An 18,788-nucleotide genomic window follows, 5' to 3' on the forward strand; every position below is an offset into this window, starting at 1 on the left:
ATGGAGGTATACTTGACATTCATTGGTACATTTGTGTTATTTTCTTTTCTGCTATTAATTCACACACATGGCTAGAAACCTGCATTTATATCTGAACATTTCCTTTTGTGGTGTGGTTCAATCTAGAAAATGACGAGATTTGTTATTACTTAAAATATAATTTCCCAGCCACAAGTAAACTTTTAATTACAGTATTCAATCCACGAGTAAGTAACGTTTCCAGCTGGCAGTAAAAATGTTTTAGATTTAGTAGGCAGGGCCTCAGGAACACTTACTTTCGCCTCTCAGTTAGACTATGTTATGCTATCCTAAATGCATGTAGTGACACCAGTAATTACAGCTACGCTGCTGGATCTGTTTATATCACAGTTACACAGACTACCAAATGTATCAGTGGCCCTTGGACGTTTGATCTTGTGATCATGTTTTTAAATTATTTGCTCTCATGACTCAACATTGGCTTCAGCCAACCCCGAGGGCACAGAGCAGCTGAACAGGGAAGCTTTGAGAAACTTTAACAGCAACTCCAGTTCCACCATGTTCAGGGACACATTTCCTTTCACTGCTTCGACACTCAGGTCGTTGAGGTTACAGAGAGAGTTGCAGGGTCTGGAGGATGAAAGGAGAGCTTTGTACAGATTTCCCAGAAACAGGCTAACTACGGCTGTCAGTCAAACCGCATTCAGGGAATCGAGAACGGGACCGCAGATCTCGAACGATCCTGCTGTCCACGACGCTCTGTGCAATGGAGATTTGGACAAGATCAGAAGCATCTTCAAAAGCAAGGACTCGGTCAATGTGATTATAGAGACGTCCAGTCATGAACTAAGCTGGTCTGCAGAGCTAGGTATAAATACTTTTCCATACTCCACGCTAAAATTTCCAGCGTAAGGTAGTGTAAGTTCTGTCGCTTGTGGCAAAGCTTTATGATTTTATCCTTTCTGGTTATACCAGAGTTAAGATGAATGGCCTGTTCATAGAATTCTGATTGGGACAGTGTGCTCTCCATCATATCTCTTAGTGTATGTGCCCCTTGTTTCCTGTTGCTTCAGAATCTTGTTTTTTTTTTGCGTTTCCTACTCTCACCCTGCTCCCCCATCTCTCCTGTTCAGTCAGACATTACCTTTCTCGTCCTAGCGACATCAATATTTAAGCCAATGCCCCATACTGACTGATTTTGAATTCGCTACTGCTATTATTGGATGTTACTTGGTACCTTTGACTGTACCCCCACCCCCTCCCCCAGATGACAAAAAGAGCAGAGTGTACTGTTCAACTTTCTATCCAATACTTTTTGAGGTGTTTATTAGTTATTGTAATTGAACTGGGCAGACGTTAATTACTGGGCAGACCTTCTTAGCACTGACTTTTTTTTGCTTTGTAGAGGAGCTGTCGTAAACTTTTTGTTCAGCAGGAACTTGTTCATGAAGAGGGTCGAGTTTGGCCCAGTACTCCAAATCAAACTACTTCTGCCTCCCTCAAGAATATTATTCACTTTTGATGTAGCAGAAGTATGATGCAGTGTCAAACAGCCTGCAGGTCTGTCATCTGATTTAGAAGTCAGAATAAAAAAGATAATGTGTTTTAAAATTGCTTTCCCAGTAGCTGTGCAGAAACATACAGCTCTTTTGTCTTGGTAAAAACAAAAAAACTGCAGATGCTGGAAATCCAAAACAAAAACAGAATTACCTGGAAAAACTCAGCAGGTCTGGCAGCATCGGCGGAGAAGAAAAGAGTTGACGTTTCAAGTCCTCATGACCCTTCGACAGAACTTGAGTTCGAGTCCAAGAAAGAGTTGAAATATAAGCTGGTTTAAGGTGTGTGTGTCTGTGTGTGTGTGGGGTGGGGGGGGGGGGGGGGGGGGGTGGGGGGTGGTGGGGCGTGGGGAAGAGAGGGAGAGAGAGAGAGAGTCACGAGGACTCGAAATGTCAACTCTTTTCTTCTCCGCCGATGCTGCCAGACCTGCTGAGTTTTTCCAGGTAATTCTGTTTTTCTTTTGTCTTGGTGTTGGGACAGAGGGGAACAAAATACAAAGCTATCTTTTAGCTTAATGAGAATGCAGCCAACCATCATTTAACTTTAGTGTCTAATGATAAACCATTCAGGTCTTGTTTATGTGGCTGGTTTATTATGGCTTTGAAATGTTAATGCACACTAATGGTAATGACTGGATACAGGCACTTAGAATGATTTCTGTTCTGCCAGATGCAAACAAGTGACTCAACAGATAACCAAGCAACTGCAGTTTACATTTTTATTAATTAATGGCCACAATAGGTAATACACACAGCTAAGAAATCAAGGAGGCAGCCTTTAGAAAATAATGAAAAGTGGCTTCCTGATATTTCATCAAAGTTGCCCAGCTATTACTGAAAATAGTGTCATTTGTACTAACCATGCCATTGGACAGTAGACATTTAGGTGGCAGGGAAGGAGAATGAAAAATACTGAATAGTTACTTTTGGCAAAGTTTAGTGGACAGATTAGATTGGTCTTGTATGTACCCTGCAGAAAGGCGATGGGGAGGGAACAAGGCTATGATGGGGTTTATAATTTCAAACTTGTTTTTTCTCATTTTGCCATAGTTAAGGGCTTCAAATGTAGAGTTTCATTGCTGCAATTTTGCATAACTGGGCTTTAGTCAACTAGTTCCAGGCTCAGGACAGAAGGGAGAAGGATAAATATTATCCTAGGTGCCCATACAATGTACATAGATGTTAAATGTATATTAATTGTGTGCTGGTGATGGTCATTAGCTGGGGATTCACTCCTATAAAGAGACCTGACTTTAGTTGGTCCAAGTCGAGAGAAATGCCTGAGGTGGCGGCTGCGGCTAAGGGCAGTGCATCCTGCAAGGTGTCAAAGCAGCCGCTGACTAAAGTCACCTAGAAGCGGAGGAAATCCCGCAAGCAGAGCTATTCCACTTATGTGTACACGATGCTGACCCAGGTCCACCCTTCCACCAAGATCTCATCCAAGGCCGTGAGTGTTACGAATTTCTTTGTTGTCGACATTTTCGAGCGCACTGCCTCTGAGGCTTCACACCTCATTCACTACAACAAGCGTCACACCATCTCAGCCAGAGAGATCCAGAGTACTGTTCGCTTCTTGCTGCCAGGGGAACTGGCCAAGTACACCATCTCCGAAGGCACGAAACCGGTCACCAAATACACCAACTCTGTTTAGGTCTATCATTCTAAAGATTATAAATAGACAAGGATGAAACTATGGTTGTTTGGGTTAGAAAGTGTATGTTTTTAATGTGTAACTTTGTAAATAAATGCCTATAAAAGTGCGTGAAGATTAGCCTCCATTCTATCCTTCACCAACTGGCTTTCTAGAATATAACAATAGATAGTAATGTAATGAGTTTTATTTTTAAAAATGGTAACAACTAAGGTGTCAGTCCTGGCTCAGTGGTAGCATGCTTCCCTCTAGACCTGAGCAAATAATCTAGACTAACACTTCAGTGCAATATATCAGAAATTCTGCCTTTCAACTCTGTTTGTCCTCTCTGGTAGGTGTAACAGATTCCCTGGCTTTATTTGAAGAAGGGAAGGGAAGTTCTCCCACTTTCATCGTCAATTAAATACTTGAAAAAGAAAAAATTGAAGGGTTATTGGGAAAGAGTGGGGGAGTAGGACTAGATGGATTGCACTTTTGAAAGAGCTGGCACAGACTCAATGGGCCAAAATGGCTCCCTTATGCTGTACTATTCTACAACATGCATCCCTCAACTAAATATACCAAAGACAGAGTATCTGGTCATTTATCTCATTGCAGGAACTTGATGGGAGCAATTTTGCTGCCGTGTTTCTCTATGTTACGAAGGTGACTACATTCAACAAAAGTGAATCTAATCATCTCTCTCCAACTAAAGAGAATCTTGCCTTCTCCCCTTAACATTCAATGGCATTACCATCACTGAATTCCCCACTGTCAACATCCTGTGGGTTACCATTGACCAAAATCTTAACTGAACCAGCCAAATACATACGGTGTGAATACTGTGGCTACAAGAGTAGGCCAGAGGCTGGGAATTCTGTGGCAAGTAATTCACCTCCTGACTCCCTAAAGCTTGTCCACCATCTACAAGGCACAAGTCAGGAGCATGATGGAATACTCTCACTTATCTGGATGAGTGCAGCTCCACCATCACTCAAGAAGCTTGACACCATCCAGGACAAAGCAGCCCGCTTGATTAGCACCCCATCCACCACCTTAAACATTGCCCATCCCTTATGGAGGGAGTGAATGAATTCATGTCCAGCCAGAGACACCCAACTGTGAAAGAATAAAATAATTCAAAAGTCCTTCAATAGCTGTGAAAAGTGAACTATAAACACAACGTTTTTCTTTTAACCTGATTAGTTTGCTGGTAAGTGAGTGGATGATCTTACATTGTTTTTTGTCAAAAAGCTATTCTTACTATGTGCAGATGGAGTGTCAGTTCATTAATAAAGTGGAAAAGAGCTATGGTGAACAGGAAGATGGACATTTTGACTGACATCATCCTAGACAAGAGAAAGGGTCAATAGATTGTATGATTTCCATTATATTTACAATTCTGAGAACATTGCTATAGAGTTTCTGGAGCATTCCTGTGCAGTAATTACATTAACAGCACTTTTTCAAACTTCATCTCATTTTGCAGTTATAGTATTATTACACTAGAGTGCCTTTTCATTGTGAAGTTTTACTGATTGGCTTAAGGTTCATCTGTACATTCAGGAAGTTTTTTACATATAGGAGATTTTGTTTTATCATGACCAATTAAATAGAATTGCTGTGTCAAGTGGTTGTTTGAAGCCTCATGAGAAATGCTGAGCAAAGCACGTTAATGGATATATGATCTATTTTTCTATTGCAGGTCTTTGGTCACTGATCTCTAAACAGAAGCAGACATCTGCACTCCATATCACTGCAGCGCGAGGGCACACTGCTTGTGTGAAGCACCTGCTGGGATATGGTGCTGATGTAAATGCTGCCCCTGGAGGAGCAACTGCCTTGCATACTGCCTGTGCCAGTGGACATGCAGAATGTGCCCAGCTTCTGCTTAGCATTGGTGCTAATCCCAATGCAATCTCTGAAGAAGGGTATACTCCTTTGCACCTGTGCACTAGTCCCCAGACCTTCCTGTAAGTTTATTTCTTGGTTATACATGGTTATGTTGCAACTGATCCCTAGTATAGTGTGCTCTTTCCCTGAGTGCTTAGATTTAGAACTCAAGACATTGGAGAAATGCACAGTGTAATGTATCTGTACACAAATATAACACAGTATTGAAAAACCAAGTAACAGAGATGATATTAACCTTTCAATTACTATATCGTCAAAGCACCAATAAAAATATAATTGTAAGTCAATGTATTTATCAGCAAAATAAATCTACAAATATAAAAATGTTCCCTATTGATGCATTGGTATTACTATCGGGCAGTAAGATGCACATTTCCCAATACTTCCTTACTCAGTTTCCTGAGCCCAGCCAAAGCAGCTTGTGTACAAAACAAGGTGGGATGATGTGTTTCCTTGGAAAGTGAGGAAGGGGATGCTGCTGCATATTATTTTGTTTCTGGGGATAAAGGTAGCAAGAACAACAACTCAATCTTGTAAGAGTGCCACATATTGTAAGGATGTCTCAATGTGCCTCACAGCAAATTAATTAATTTTAAAGTATAGTCACAGTTGTCAAGTGGCCAAATATGGAGCCAATTTTCATAGATCCAAGGTCTTGCAAATGAGATAAATAACCAATTAATCTATTTTGGTGGTTGAGGAATAATTGGTTGCTTTGTCACTAGAGGAATTTCCCCTTCATTGAAGAGTGCTAGAGGCACCTTTACATAATCTGAATAGCCAGGGGCCTTGGTGTAACATCCTGTTCAGTAAATGGCACCTGTGGCAATGAAGTGCTCCTTCAGTACTCTGTTGAAGAGCTAGCCTAGGGTATGTGCTCAAGCCCTGTACCACAGAAGCAAGAATGCCACTACTGAGTCAAGTTGACACGGACATTCCTTAGCTGCTCATCTTTCATCTCACACAGCGACTAGTTCATGGAGATGAGAACATGTGCAAAATAAATCTGAACCAAAGTGTAACCAATTAGTGGTAATATTGTCAAAAGTGGTATGATCCAGTCCTGTAATCTTCCATATTTTGTCACCCAGTCCCTAATCACTTTTCCTTGTATAACTATGACTTAATTAATTACAGTGTGCCCTATTTAAACTTTGGGCAACTGAGGGAAATATAAGTTTAGATGGCGAGTTGTCTTTGTCAGCCTTTGTGAATTTAGATTGGTTATTAATGAATTTAAGTTGGCAGTTGTAGAATAAATACATGAGTGAAATAGTGCATGCTTACAATTCCCATGGGTATGGTAGCATAGTGACAATATAACCCAGGGACATGAGTTCAAATCCCATCATTGCAGCTGAGGAATTTAAATTCAGTTAATTAAATAAATTTGGAATAAAAAGCTAGTATCAGTAATGGTGACCATGAAATTAATTCTAACTAGTTCACTAATGTCCTTTACGTAAGAAAACTTTGGTCCTTATCTGGTCTGTGACTTCAGATACATAGCGGTTGATGCTTAGCTGCCCTCTGACATGACCTAACAAGCTATCCAGTTGTATAAAGGGGTAATCAGGGATAGGCAATAAATATGACTCCCACATCTTGTAAATGAATACAAAAATACTGCAAATACCAAATGTAATATATAATATCAGTGGTCAGGAGAATTTTTTGTACTGTCCTTTTATTATTTACCTGAACATCAACATATAATACCTATATCAGTGACAGTAAGAGAACATGACAGAAATTAAGGAAATGCATATGATACAGGATCATCGAATTCTATGTCTACTTCAGGTGTGCTAAACTCCTGCTGGAACATGGTGCCAGAGTTAATATGCAGACCAAAGACAGAGAGAATACTCCACTTCATGTGGCTGCAAAACATGGTTTAGACGAACATGTGGACCTTTACCTGAGCTACTGTGCCTACAGTCACAAGAAGAACCGAGAAGGAGAAACTGCACTAAATGCTGCCTGCTCATATGTGGAGAAACCTGAGGCTTTTGGCAGATATTACAGAGTCTGTGAAATGCTGATCAATTGTGGAGCTGATGTGAAAACTGCTGGGAAAAAAAATCACACACCACTCCACAATGCCTGTGGGAATGGGCACCCTGGGATTGTGGATCTTTTGCTGCTACACAGTGCCTCTGTAAATGCCAAGAACTGTGCTGGCTACACACCGATGGACTGCATTTTACAGGCTGTTGAAGATCATTTGGAACATCATCCAGAGCAAATTGTCATAGCTCTGTTGAACCATGGCGCAGCTCCAGTTGACCCTAAGGTATTCAGACTTTGCAATGAATATGTGATGTGAATGCTAACTTGGGTCAGGGAGCTGTTAAACAAATTATCAGGCTGAGAAACAACAGGCATTGGGGGGTGCGGGTATGAAATTTAACTTAACCTGGCTGTCAGCAAACCAGCAAGATCAGTTGCAATGCTAGTTTTACACCCCATCCAGAGTAATATTGGGCAGGTTGTAAAACTGGCATTATACCCAATCCCATTGGTTTTGTGCCTTGTAAGTTAAATTTTATAATTAGCCCCATGGAGTCTGACTAGTGCTGAAGTAATGATGTGATTATTTGTCACGTAGTAAAATGCAGTTTTTCCTTTTAATGTATGTTCTTCCCTCCCCTATTCTCCCAAAGGCTCCTTGCTAGCTATTGTTATATGTGGATGCACTTTTGCATCTTCTCAACATTACTATTATCCATTTCTGAACCTCATAGTGCTGACAGGATATTAAACTATATAAAGCTTCACAGCCAAGCCATATGAACATACAAACTAGGAGTGGGAGTCAGCCATTTGGCCCCTTGAGCCTGCTCCACCATTTGATAAGATCATGGCTGATCTGATTGTGGCCTCTACTTTCCTGTCTACCCGCTATACCCTTTGACTCCTTTATCACTCAAGAAACAATCTAATCAGACTTTAAAATATTCAATGATCCTACCTCCACACTCTCTGGGAAACAGAATTCCACAAACAAATGACCCTCAGAGAAAAAAATTCTTCTCATTTCCATCTTAAATGGGATACCCCTTATTTTTAAACTGTGTCCCCCAGTTCTAGTCTCTCCCACAAGGGGAAACATCCTTTCAGCATCCACCCTGTCAAATCCCCTCAGGATCTTACATTTCAACAAAATCACCTCTCATTCTTCTAAACTGCAATGGATACAGGCCCAACTTGTCCAACCTTTCCTCATAAGACAACCCCTTCATCCCAGAAATCAGTGGAGTGAACCTTCTCTGCACTGCTTCTAATATTATTATGCACTTTTTGAAATAAGAAGACCAAAACTATACACAGTACTTTAGGTGTGGACTCGCCAATTCCCCATACAACTGTAGCAAAACTTTCTTACTTTTATATTCCATTCCCCCTGCAATAAACTACATCATTCAATTTGCTTTCCTAATCACTTACTATACGTGCATAATAACTTTTTGTGATCCAGTCCAGTCCAGTCCTCACCTGATGTCCATACATATACATTTCCAGTAAGTGTCGTTGGGTAGAACTCAGGCTGATACTTTGTCCCCCTCTACCCAGGGCACTGAGAGATCAATTGTGGCACTTGCTGCCTCACCGTCTGAGTGCAGATCAGGAATCAAACCTGGGAGCTTCTGGGTCTGTGTGGCTCAGCTCTTCACTTAATCATCGGGAGATCTTTATCTTTTAAATCAAGCCATCATGGCATACAAAAAGGAACCTGAAGAACTCATTGACCATGTTACTTATACAATTTGCCCTAACATCATAATGCTCACAATTCCAACAATTGTGTTATTCCATTAAATCTAATATATATACAGTAACCAACAAATACTCAACAGATTAGGACAAGTGTAATGTTGCAGAGTTTGTTTATCTTTCAGATACTTAAACAATGTGCAATGTCTCCCTGGACAATGGAAGCTCTGTTAAATACCTATGAGAGCGTTCCACTTTGTAACTCTTGGATCGAGGCAGTTCCCCTGGATGTGTGGCGGGTATGTATAGTGGAACAACGCATTCATTAACAATCTCTATATATCCTACAATTACACTGGAGATTGACCAAAGAAACTAATTTTTAACTAATTCAGAATAAATCACTAAATATAACTAACCTACATGAATGATAAACTCGTAAAAGACTAACCGGAAGATTAGCACTGCAGTTTGTCCTATACTGATTCAGTTTCCTGTTGCTGCAACATGTGGACTTTAAATCTGAAGATAGCAACACACAAATTGACTATTGAAAACAGATTGTAAAATTCATCAAGTTAAAAATTATGGGTGGAGGAAACAAATGCACTCAAATACGGATATTTTTTGTGCCACAAATACTCTCAAAATTTTTGGTTTTGTTTTTAATAAACTTTAAACATGTTGACCAAATGAGAATAAATAACAAGAAGCAAGCATTCAGTGAAAAATATGACTAGTGTAAAATTCAATGGCAGCATGGCATGAATGAAATGAAATTCTACCAAGAAAGAGATGGAAGAATGTTCATTTGGCCCTGTTAGTAATCAGCAAGTTAAATCACATTTTATAGTCATATGCTCCACAGTTTTGTTAGTGAGTAATTAATTGCACACAACATGCTGAGCATGCTAGTGCTAATCAAGCAAAGAAGGCTTTACTGGCTTGGGCACGTGCACAGGATGGAAGATGGCCACATCCCCAAGGATATGGTATATGGGGAACTGGCCTGTACCAAAAGACCAACTGGCCTGTACCCAAGCTCCGCATCAAGGATGCTGTCAAAAGAGACACGAAAGCCCACAACATCAGTCAGGACAAGTGGGAAACTCCAGCTGACAATCCAAACAAGTGGCAACATCAGCCATAGGCAGAAATTCGTCACCATCACAATATGTGGTTTCAGAAGCTCCAATGCTGACACCAGCCCTGCAAACAAGACACCAACAGAGTTCATCCTGCACCACCAGCAGGGAACAACTTCACCTGCGGCACTTGTGACAGACTTTACTTTCCAGAATTGACGTGTTCAGCCATCGAAAGAAGTGCCGTAAATTATCTCATCTGACCTCACGAAAGTTCTGGGGCTGATTTCTCATTATCTCTTGCAGATGGAGGGATACCAATCACCAACCAATGAATCACAGAGAGAAATAAGTATTCAATATATTTGTCAAGTGGAATTTTGGGTTTGAATTTGTTACTGACCACGAGATATGTTTAATTTTAAGGGGTGCATTTTAAAAGATAAAACGCAATTCGTGAAGAACATAAAAAATCAAATGAGTCATTTCCGTGTAAATGTCGACAGACTTCAGAACATAGGAATTGCTTGAGATATAAATGGCTTCACCATTGCTGATCTGAAGGGTGCCCGCCCCAACCCACCACCCCCCCATTCCTTTAATGTAAGACTCTATGATCTGGAAGTGTTAAAGGCAGGTGGTGAGGGATAAATGTAAATAATTTATGCAGTTGATGTGGTGTATATGAACAACACAACTTATATTTCTGCAGAGCCTTTATCTAATAAAAGGTCCCAGGGCACTTCACAGGAGCACTATAAAACAAAACATGACATGGAGCCTCATAAAGAGGTATTAGGTCAGATGACAAAAGCTTGGTCACAGAGGTAGGTTTTAAGGAGTGTCTTAAAGGAGGAAAGCTTGGCAGAGAGAGACGGAGACGTGTAGGGAGGGAATTCCAAGGCTTGGGGCCAATGCAATTGAAAGTGTGGCATTAATGACGGAGCTACTAAATTCGGGGATGCTCAAGAGGCCAAAATTAGGTGAGTGTGGATATTTCTGGCATACAGGATCCTGGTCTTTATAAGTAGGGGCATAAAGTACAAAAGCAAGGAAGATTTGCTGAACCTTTAGTTTGGCATTGACTGGAGTATTTTGTCTAATTCTGGGCAACACTGTTTAGGAAGGATGTGACAGCTTTAGGGAGGGTGCAGAAAAGATTTACAAAAATGGTTCCAGGGATGAGGGACTTTAGCTAAGAGGATAGGTTGGAGAACTTGGCTGTTCTCCCTAGAAAGGAGACGGTTGAGAAGAGATTTGATAGATCATGAGGGGTCTAGAACAGAGTAGAGAGAAATTTTTCCCATTTGGGGGAAGGGTTGAAAACTAGAAGACACTGGCTTAAAGTGACGAAAGCAACAACGGTGACATGAAAATCTATTTTACGCTGCAAGTAGGTAGGATCTGGAATGCATTGCTTGACAGTATGATGGAGGCAGATTCAATTGAGGCTTTCAAAAAGGAATAGTTTAAGCACCTGAAGAAGGAATATTTGCAGGGCTATGGGGAAATGCCAGGGGAGAGGGACTAGCTAAATTGCTCATGCAAAGAGCCAGCATGGACCCAATGGGCCAATTAGTTTCTTCCATTGGACACCAATTTCACGTTACTGATCAGTGTCGTTCCCTCACTTGATACTTGCACCCTCCACGTGCCTTTAATATGGACACACACAAATTTCTAGGCCAAGGACTCTGAATTATCATTAGAAGACCAAAGGGAGAAGCCAGAATTGTTTTCTACTTAAGAGGGTTAATAGAATCTGTAATTTTTTAACCACAAGTATCTACTGAGTCAGAGGGTATAAGTTCATTTAAAGGGAATTCAATAAATATTTGAAAAGGAAAACTGAAAAAGGATACAGGGATAGGTTAGGGAATTGTATTTGAGTAGAAGTTTCAGATATAGCGCTAGCATTGCATAGACATGATGGACCAAATGGTCTCCCACTGTCCTATAAATTTTATAATTCTGTAATGTTTCTAATATTGCCTATCGAGCTAATTTGTGATAATATTCAATGGTCACAGAATCAGCTTTATATGAGGTCATTTTTGTTTTTTTACAGAAACATCAAATTTTCTACGAATCCATTATACAAATGACCGACAAACCTCGTTCTCTTCAACATCTTGCACGTTGTACCTTAAGAAACTATCTTGGAACAAGATGCCATTCAGTCATACCACAGCTACAGCTTCCAAATAGTTTTACGGAGTTTTTGCTCTTGAAATTTGAAAGCTATATCAAGTGAAAAAGCTTAGAATCCTTAGTTACTTTTTTATAGTTCATTGATTGAGTACTCCAGGTTGAATGCAGCGACTAAAATGCGTTGCTGTGATGTACTTTGGATTATGTTTCACAATCTGTAAAATTTATTATGCCTATTTATTGACTATTTAACTAACATGGGAAAACTAGCGTGTGTTCTGGTAAGAGCCCACAATATCTGCCCTCTTTCCCTTGGCATATCATGTAAGAGTGGCAGTTGCTTCCTAATTATAGTTTTAAAAATATTTAGCCTGCCAATGTTTCTCCTCTGCTGAAGGCACTGACTGTTACCCTTGCTAGGTTTCTGTATCATGTGTGCCAGTCATCATCGAGTACCTCACCTAAGTTTTTGAGTCATTCATGTGATGTGGGCAAGGCCAGTATTTATTGCCCATCTCTAAATGCCTTTGAGAAGATGTTGGTGAGGGCCTTCAACCACTGCAGATCATGTACTGTAGATGCACCCACAATGCTGTTAGTGAGGGAGTTCAAGGATGTTTGAGCCAGTGGTAATGAAGGAACAGCAATGTATTCTTAAGTCAAGGTAATATATAACTTGGAGGGGAACTTTTAGATGGTGGTGTTCCCGAGCACCTGGCTAGACTTTTTCATAACAGTTTGATACAACGGAATGGCTTTCTAGGCCAGTTAAGAGTCACCTGCGTTGCTGTGGGTCTGAAGTCGTATGTAAGCCAGACTGGGTGAGGATGCTAGATTTCCTTCTGTAAAGGACTTAGTGAACTGGATGGGTTTTAATGACAATTTAATAGTTCCATGGCCACCATTGCTGATACTATCTTTATTATTCCAGATTTATTTAATTAGATTTAAATTCCCCAGCTGCCACGTTGAGATTTGAACTCGTGTCTCCAGATCATTAGTCCAGTAACAAAACCACTATGTTACCATTTCCTTTAGTATCCACATGACATTTATTCATGTGTGAACTTTGGCAGTGAGCTAAACCTAATTCTGTCCTTCCCCAACTTTTAGACATGCACAAATGAATTTTTTATAGTGATAGACATCAGAACCCTGGCTTATTAGTTTTCCTTCCTTTCTGCAACTCATGATGCTGAAGGCATTGTAACAGATTGTTGTCCTGCTGAGATTGAATAACCCGGCACAAGATAGGAATCAGACTTGACATATAGGTCTCTTCTATTGGTCTCTTGCTACAATGGTCTCAGATGTGTCTAACACTCTCTAATTGACTAGTTTGTGTTGATGTGAGAGGTCTCACTGACCATTTTGAAAAGTGGTGCATCATCTACAACCTATATTCCCAGGAGAAATTCATTCACCAATATCTAGAATATTCAGTTACGGATGTGAAAGACATTGACTAAACTGATTTGATTGTGATGCAGTAGGCCAGAGAACAAAAAAATCTCTATTTGATGACCAGTGCAAATTACATTGGAAATTGTATACAATTTTCCTTGTTCAAATAATTTTATTTGTATTTGTTCATAGAGATTATGACAAATTTGGAATTTTAGCTCTGTGATTAGGAACTTCATGGGTATGGGTGATGGTTTCACAATCCAACCCCCTACCTTGCATGCTCAATTCACATTTTGTTAGAATGAAAACTTGCAGACAGGGGCAGCCCACACAACCGTACATTAATTAGGCATACTAGGTCCTACACTGAATTTCCATGTGCTAAGATGAGGATCCACTCCCAACTTGCTGTTTGCCCATATAAAATTGGCACAAGACAGGAAATGGTCTGGCCTACTTTCCTACATTTCTGGAGGCTAGTTTGCTGTTCTGAAGAAAGTTCCTGGACCTGAAATGTTATCTCTGTTTCTCTTTCCACAGATGCTGCCAGACCTGCTATGTATTTCTGGCATTTTCTGTTTTTATTTATAGCTAGTTAGCTTTTTTTTGATTCCATATGGAAGACATTTTTTTTGTCAGTGATTTTGTTTTTTGTTTAAGATTTCCTTATGCCAAGACTCTTTTTTTATAAAGGTTATAGCAACTACTCAGCTAAGGGACAATTGGAACCCTTTTGGGCTTTCCCATAGCGTGGCATGACTTCAGTGAGAAGTACCAACTCATGAGGGCACAACGTCTTTGGGTGCAAAACAAATTAGGGTGGGGGATGTTTGCATTTCTGGGAGAACATGAGCCCTTTCAGAAATGCTAGCTCGCCCTGTTTTCCAATGTGCAGCCATGCAGTCTGGTCCACTTGTTTAATGTGTGCAGGGAGTCTAGTTTGACAAAGGGAAACACCTGCCTTGGGAAATTTTAATGAGATTAGCTCTTCCCACAGTTGGATATAGAAACATTTGGTTTGTTGCTCAAGAAACCTTGCAGCAATGGTTCTGCGAATGTTTTTCTAATCTCCTGATGCCTTCACGTATTACAGTCTAACTTGTTCCCAGTTAAACATTTTTTCAATGGGGAATTGCTATCTGCGTAAAGTGCTTCACTAAATGGCTTATAACTGAATAGCTAGGTTAGAATATTTTCAATAAAATAGAATAAGCGTCCGATGCTTCTGTGTGTTTTATGGAAGTATTTCCTTTATGGAGAAGCACAAAGATTAGAAAGCTAATCTAAATAACAAATGCAATTAGGGATTCATATAAAGCATAAAATCAAAAACTGTCATAATTAAGGATTCCAGGAAACTCTGCCATCCAGCAATGTAATATTGTATTTTAGAACTGGAGCATAATATGGAATAAAAACAGAAAATGCTGGAAATACACAGGTCAGTCATTATCTGTAAATAGAAAAGGCAGGTTAATGTCTCCATTTTAAGATCCTTTTAGAGTTGTAATGTATGTATGTAAATCATTTTATCCACTTCAGTGGTTTGTCATTGTAGTAATTATGATTTTATTTGGTGTGTAATGTATCTTTAAGAATAATACTTGATAAGGAAGATCACACGATCTGTAGTAACCAACAGGAGAGTAGCACAGGCTACCTCATGAGTCAGTGTAAAGGTAGAGTTGGAATTGAAAGCACACGTGTAGTTGTTGCTGAGTACATTGTAAATAAACTTAATGTTTCCACCCAAAAAGTGTCTGCTGATCAACTCTATCAACAATTGTAGCAACTCAGTCACCCTTACAACAAACTGGCAATGAGGATAACAGGATTGAACATAAGAAATAAAGTTAAAAAGAAATTGGCACTGTACTTCGCCCAGTGATTCTAAGTAGCAAGCTCTGTTAGAATTAAAGAGAATGCCGCAATTTGGGAGAATTGATCCTTTTGAACCAGCCACATATGATTTGCCTCATTACATAGAAAGCCTCACATCCTTTTTTCAAGCGAATGAGATTGCAGGTGAAGAGAAGAGGCAAGTGATCCACTTGAGTACTTGTGGGAGTAAAACCTACAATCTGATTCAAATTTGATGGCACCCAGTGACTCAAAAAATTTGACGAATTGGTGGACCTTGTGAAGGGTCATTTTCAACCAAAGCCCTCTGTCACGATGCAGAGGCTGAGGTTTAATTCGTGAAGTAGAGCCCCAGGTGAGACAATTGCATGTTACGTGGCAAATTTGAAGCAGTTAATGGAACATTGTGAGTTCGGTATGACTCTGAATGATGTGCTCAGGGATCGTTTAGTGCATGGTATGAATGAGGACTCTATTCAGAAAAGATTATTGTCCGAAGTGAATCTGGATTTCAAGAAGGCACCAGAAATGGCACTAGCCATGGAAGAGATTCGAAAGCAATACAGAGTGCGCAAAATGACGCTGTCCTCCACATCAGGTGGGAAACCCCTGCCGAAAAGGGCATGAAAATGCAAGACTCTGCTGAAAAGCAGGAAACAGCCCCTGCTAGCGGAAGAATAAAGAAAAATTACTTAGCAGCGAAACTGAAGAATAATTTCAATAAAGGTGGAAACGAGTAGTCTTTTAGCGATTGGCAGTTTAAAAAAATCAAATGCTCTTACTGTAATGGAAATGGACAAATAATGAGGCAGTGCAACGAAAGATTCAAGCAGACGTGTAAACGAAAGAAGCAGCCCAATGAAATCTACAACGTAGAAGAGCCTGAAACATCAACAAATGCAGAAATTTATTCATTGTTTAATCTGAAAGTTGGAAAGACAGAGCCAATATTTGTCACAGTCAAGGTAAATGGCAAATTTGTTAGAATGGAAGTAGACACAGGAGCTTCCACCACAGTAATTGGGGAACATACCTCCAGACATCAGAATAATGGTGAACATCAATTAAGTTTAGAAGAAACAGCTGCCAAGCTCAAAACATAGATGGGTGAAGATATTCAAGTAAAAGGCATAAGTAGAGTAACTATCTATTATGGAAGCCAATCGGCAAAGCTACCAGTGTTGGTATTGAGAGGCAGAGGATCAAACCTTCTAAGGTGAAATTGGCTAAGGGAAATCAACCTTGATTGGCCACTGAGATTCCAAAAGGAAGCTGGAAGCATTCGTGTTTTGAAAAATGTGTGTGTCAGGGCTCAACAACCTGAAGAAATAACTTGTCTGTCTGCAGCCAGAACCTGGAAGAACAGTAGAAGAAACTCGAGACCCCACTTGATGACAGAGTTTGAGATGAAGTGAGCAACCTTTGCAGGGAAAAAGAAAAGCTGTTAAAAGACCTTCACACACTACAAGACTCCCTTAGGTCAAAGTTTATACCTCTGGAAAAGTATGAAGAGAAACAGAAAGAATTCAGCACTTCTCTGAACAAACTGAAGAATGAGTTGGCAGAGAAGACACAACAATGTTCAATTTTGCAGGAGGCAGAAAACAAATACAAAAAAAAGACAAAACAGCTGAAGAATCAGCTAAATGAAGCCAAAGAGACTTTGGAAGCTAAAGTCGCAGAATTTTCCAAGAAGCAGACAGATAATGTAATTTTAGAAGACTCAGCTACTGAGCTCGGACAAGTTGAACTTGCATCTGAGAGAAGTCTGGTCAATAGTGAAGTCAAATATAAGGCCAAGATTAAAGTCTGCGCTAGAAAGAAGAAGGCACATAGAAAGAAGATACAGAAATACTAATGGGGCTTTAATTCTGGCAGCATTCGAATACACTTTCGTACATAGGCCTGGCAATCAAATCGCAAATGCAGATGCCCTTAGTCGTTTGCCTTTACAAGCAAATGATGAGCTTCCCCAGTTCCACCAGAACATGTTTTACTGTTAGATTTCTTAGATTCCTCAGCGGTATGTGCTCGACAGATCAGAGGCTGGACGAGTCGGGACCCAGTCCTATCTCAAGCATGAGAACAAGTGCTGCATTGCTGGTCACAGGAGCCCGTATCTGAATGAATGAAACCGTATTTCAGCATGAAAGGCATGAAATAGCCAGCCAGGATGGCATCTTATTGTGGGATGCACATGTGATTGTTCCTCCAACAGGAAGGGAGCCACTTTTAATTGAAGTATACAGTGCACATCCAGGAATTTCCTGAATGAAGACCATAGCATGCAGCTATCTTTGGTGGCCCAGGATGGATGGCGAAATAGAGAGTTTAGTAAATCACAGTGTGTAATATCAGAAACTGCAAAAGTTGCCAGTGACAGCTCCCTTCCACCCATGGCAGTGGCCAGGTAGACCCTGGGTGCGGTTACACATTGACTACGTCAGACCTTTCCTGGGAATAATGTTTCCGCTCATTGTCCATTCAAAATCGTTGGACGTATATGAGGTGAAGTTACCAACGTCGGCTGCTACAATTGAGAAACTACGTCAAGGTTTTGCCATTCACAGCCTTCCAGAATTAGTCGTTTCTGATAATGGCATGACATTTATGAGTGCTGAGTTTCGATGGTTTATCAGTCTCAACGGTATCACTCACGTAAAAACTGCACCGTACCTTCCTCAAACGGACTGGCCAAAAGGGCGGTTCAAACGTTCAAAGCAGGCATGAAAAAGCTAACTGGTGATTCTTTGGCAACCAAGCTAAACACACTTTCGTTTCCATTACAATACAGCCCCTCACACAACAACAGGTGTCACATCTGCAGTTATTTTGAAACGCTGTCTCAGGATGAGATTGAGATTAATAATGCTGAAGTTAGAGGGGAAGGTGGAAAGGAGTCAAGAAGCCAGAAAACTAGACAGGACTGCCATAGTCGTGAGAGGAAATTTAATGTGGGGGAGTCGGTATACATGAAGAACTTCGGAGAAGGACCAAAGTTGTTACCGGGTGAAATAAGTTCGGTGACTGGACCTCTAAATTACCACGTGGAGGTGGAAGGACAGGTTATTTGTAAACATGTTGACCATTTAGGGAGAGGCAAATCACCAAGATTTGGTTTTACCAGTGATCATGACCGGGTCTGTTTCCTCTTGAGGATACTCTGCCCAGGACAGACATGTCTGATATTCCTGTAAGAGTTGAGGATACAGAAATGCAAATGCCCACCGAAGCACCTCTGAAAACTCCAGAAAAGGAGTCTCCTGACAAAGAATCTGAAAGTTGTGGAGCTGCAATGTTCCACATGTATCAGGAAACCACCAGAAAGACTGTACTTGTAAATTCCTTACCCAGTGTAAATATTATGTTGTCTTGAAAAATATGTACTTGCAAATATATGTATGGCCAAGTTAAAGGGGGAGGAATGTAGTAATTATGATTTTATGTAGTGTAACATACCTTTAAGAATAATACCTGTTAAGGAAGAAC

General features: G+C 40.3%; 1 protein-coding gene across 2 annotated transcripts; it reads left to right on the plus strand.

Annotated features, from left to right (window-relative positions):
- Positions 1–482: 482 nt before the first annotated feature.
- Positions 483–15,115, plus strand: asb16 (ankyrin repeat and SOCS box containing 16). 2 transcript variants are annotated; one of them, XM_041217493.1, is made up of 6 exons: positions 483–847; positions 4,871–5,138; positions 6,883–7,375; positions 8,982–9,095; positions 10,188–10,233; positions 11,950–15,115. In XM_041217493.1, exons 1-6 carry the CDS (start codon positions 538–540, stop codon positions 12,087–12,089), a joined length of 1,371 nt encoding a protein of 456 aa, XP_041073427.1. In that variant the 5' UTR covers positions 483–537; the 3' UTR covers positions 12,090–15,115. The 2 variants fall into 2 exon arrangements, with proteins under 2 accessions (XP_041073427.1, XP_041073426.1); XM_041217492.1 differs by lacking the exon at positions 10,188–10,233.
- The last annotated feature ends 3,673 nt before the right edge of the window (positions 15,116–18,788 follow it).

Source organism: Carcharodon carcharias, chromosome 23, assembly GCF_017639515.1.
Source record: "Carcharodon carcharias isolate sCarCar2 chromosome 23, sCarCar2.pri, whole genome shotgun sequence".
Classification (NCBI taxonomy): domain Eukaryota; kingdom Metazoa; phylum Chordata; class Chondrichthyes; order Lamniformes; family Lamnidae; genus Carcharodon; species Carcharodon carcharias.

What these genes read in the sequence shown, in the direction of transcription:
- asb16 (XM_041217493.1), top strand. Translation starts at nt 538, where the DNA reads ATGTTCAGGGACACATTTCCTTTCACTGCTTCGACACTCAGGTCGTTG. An exon ending in ACTAGTCCCCAGACCTTCCT is followed by an intron (nt 5,139 to 6,882) that starts GTAAGTTTATTT and finishes TGTCTACTTCAG; the next exon opens with GTGTGCTAAACTCCTGCTGG. An exon ending in TTCCCCTGGATGTGTGGCGG is followed by an intron (nt 9,096 to 10,187) that starts GTATGTATAGTG and finishes TATCTCTTGCAG; the next exon opens with ATGGAGGGATACCAATCACC.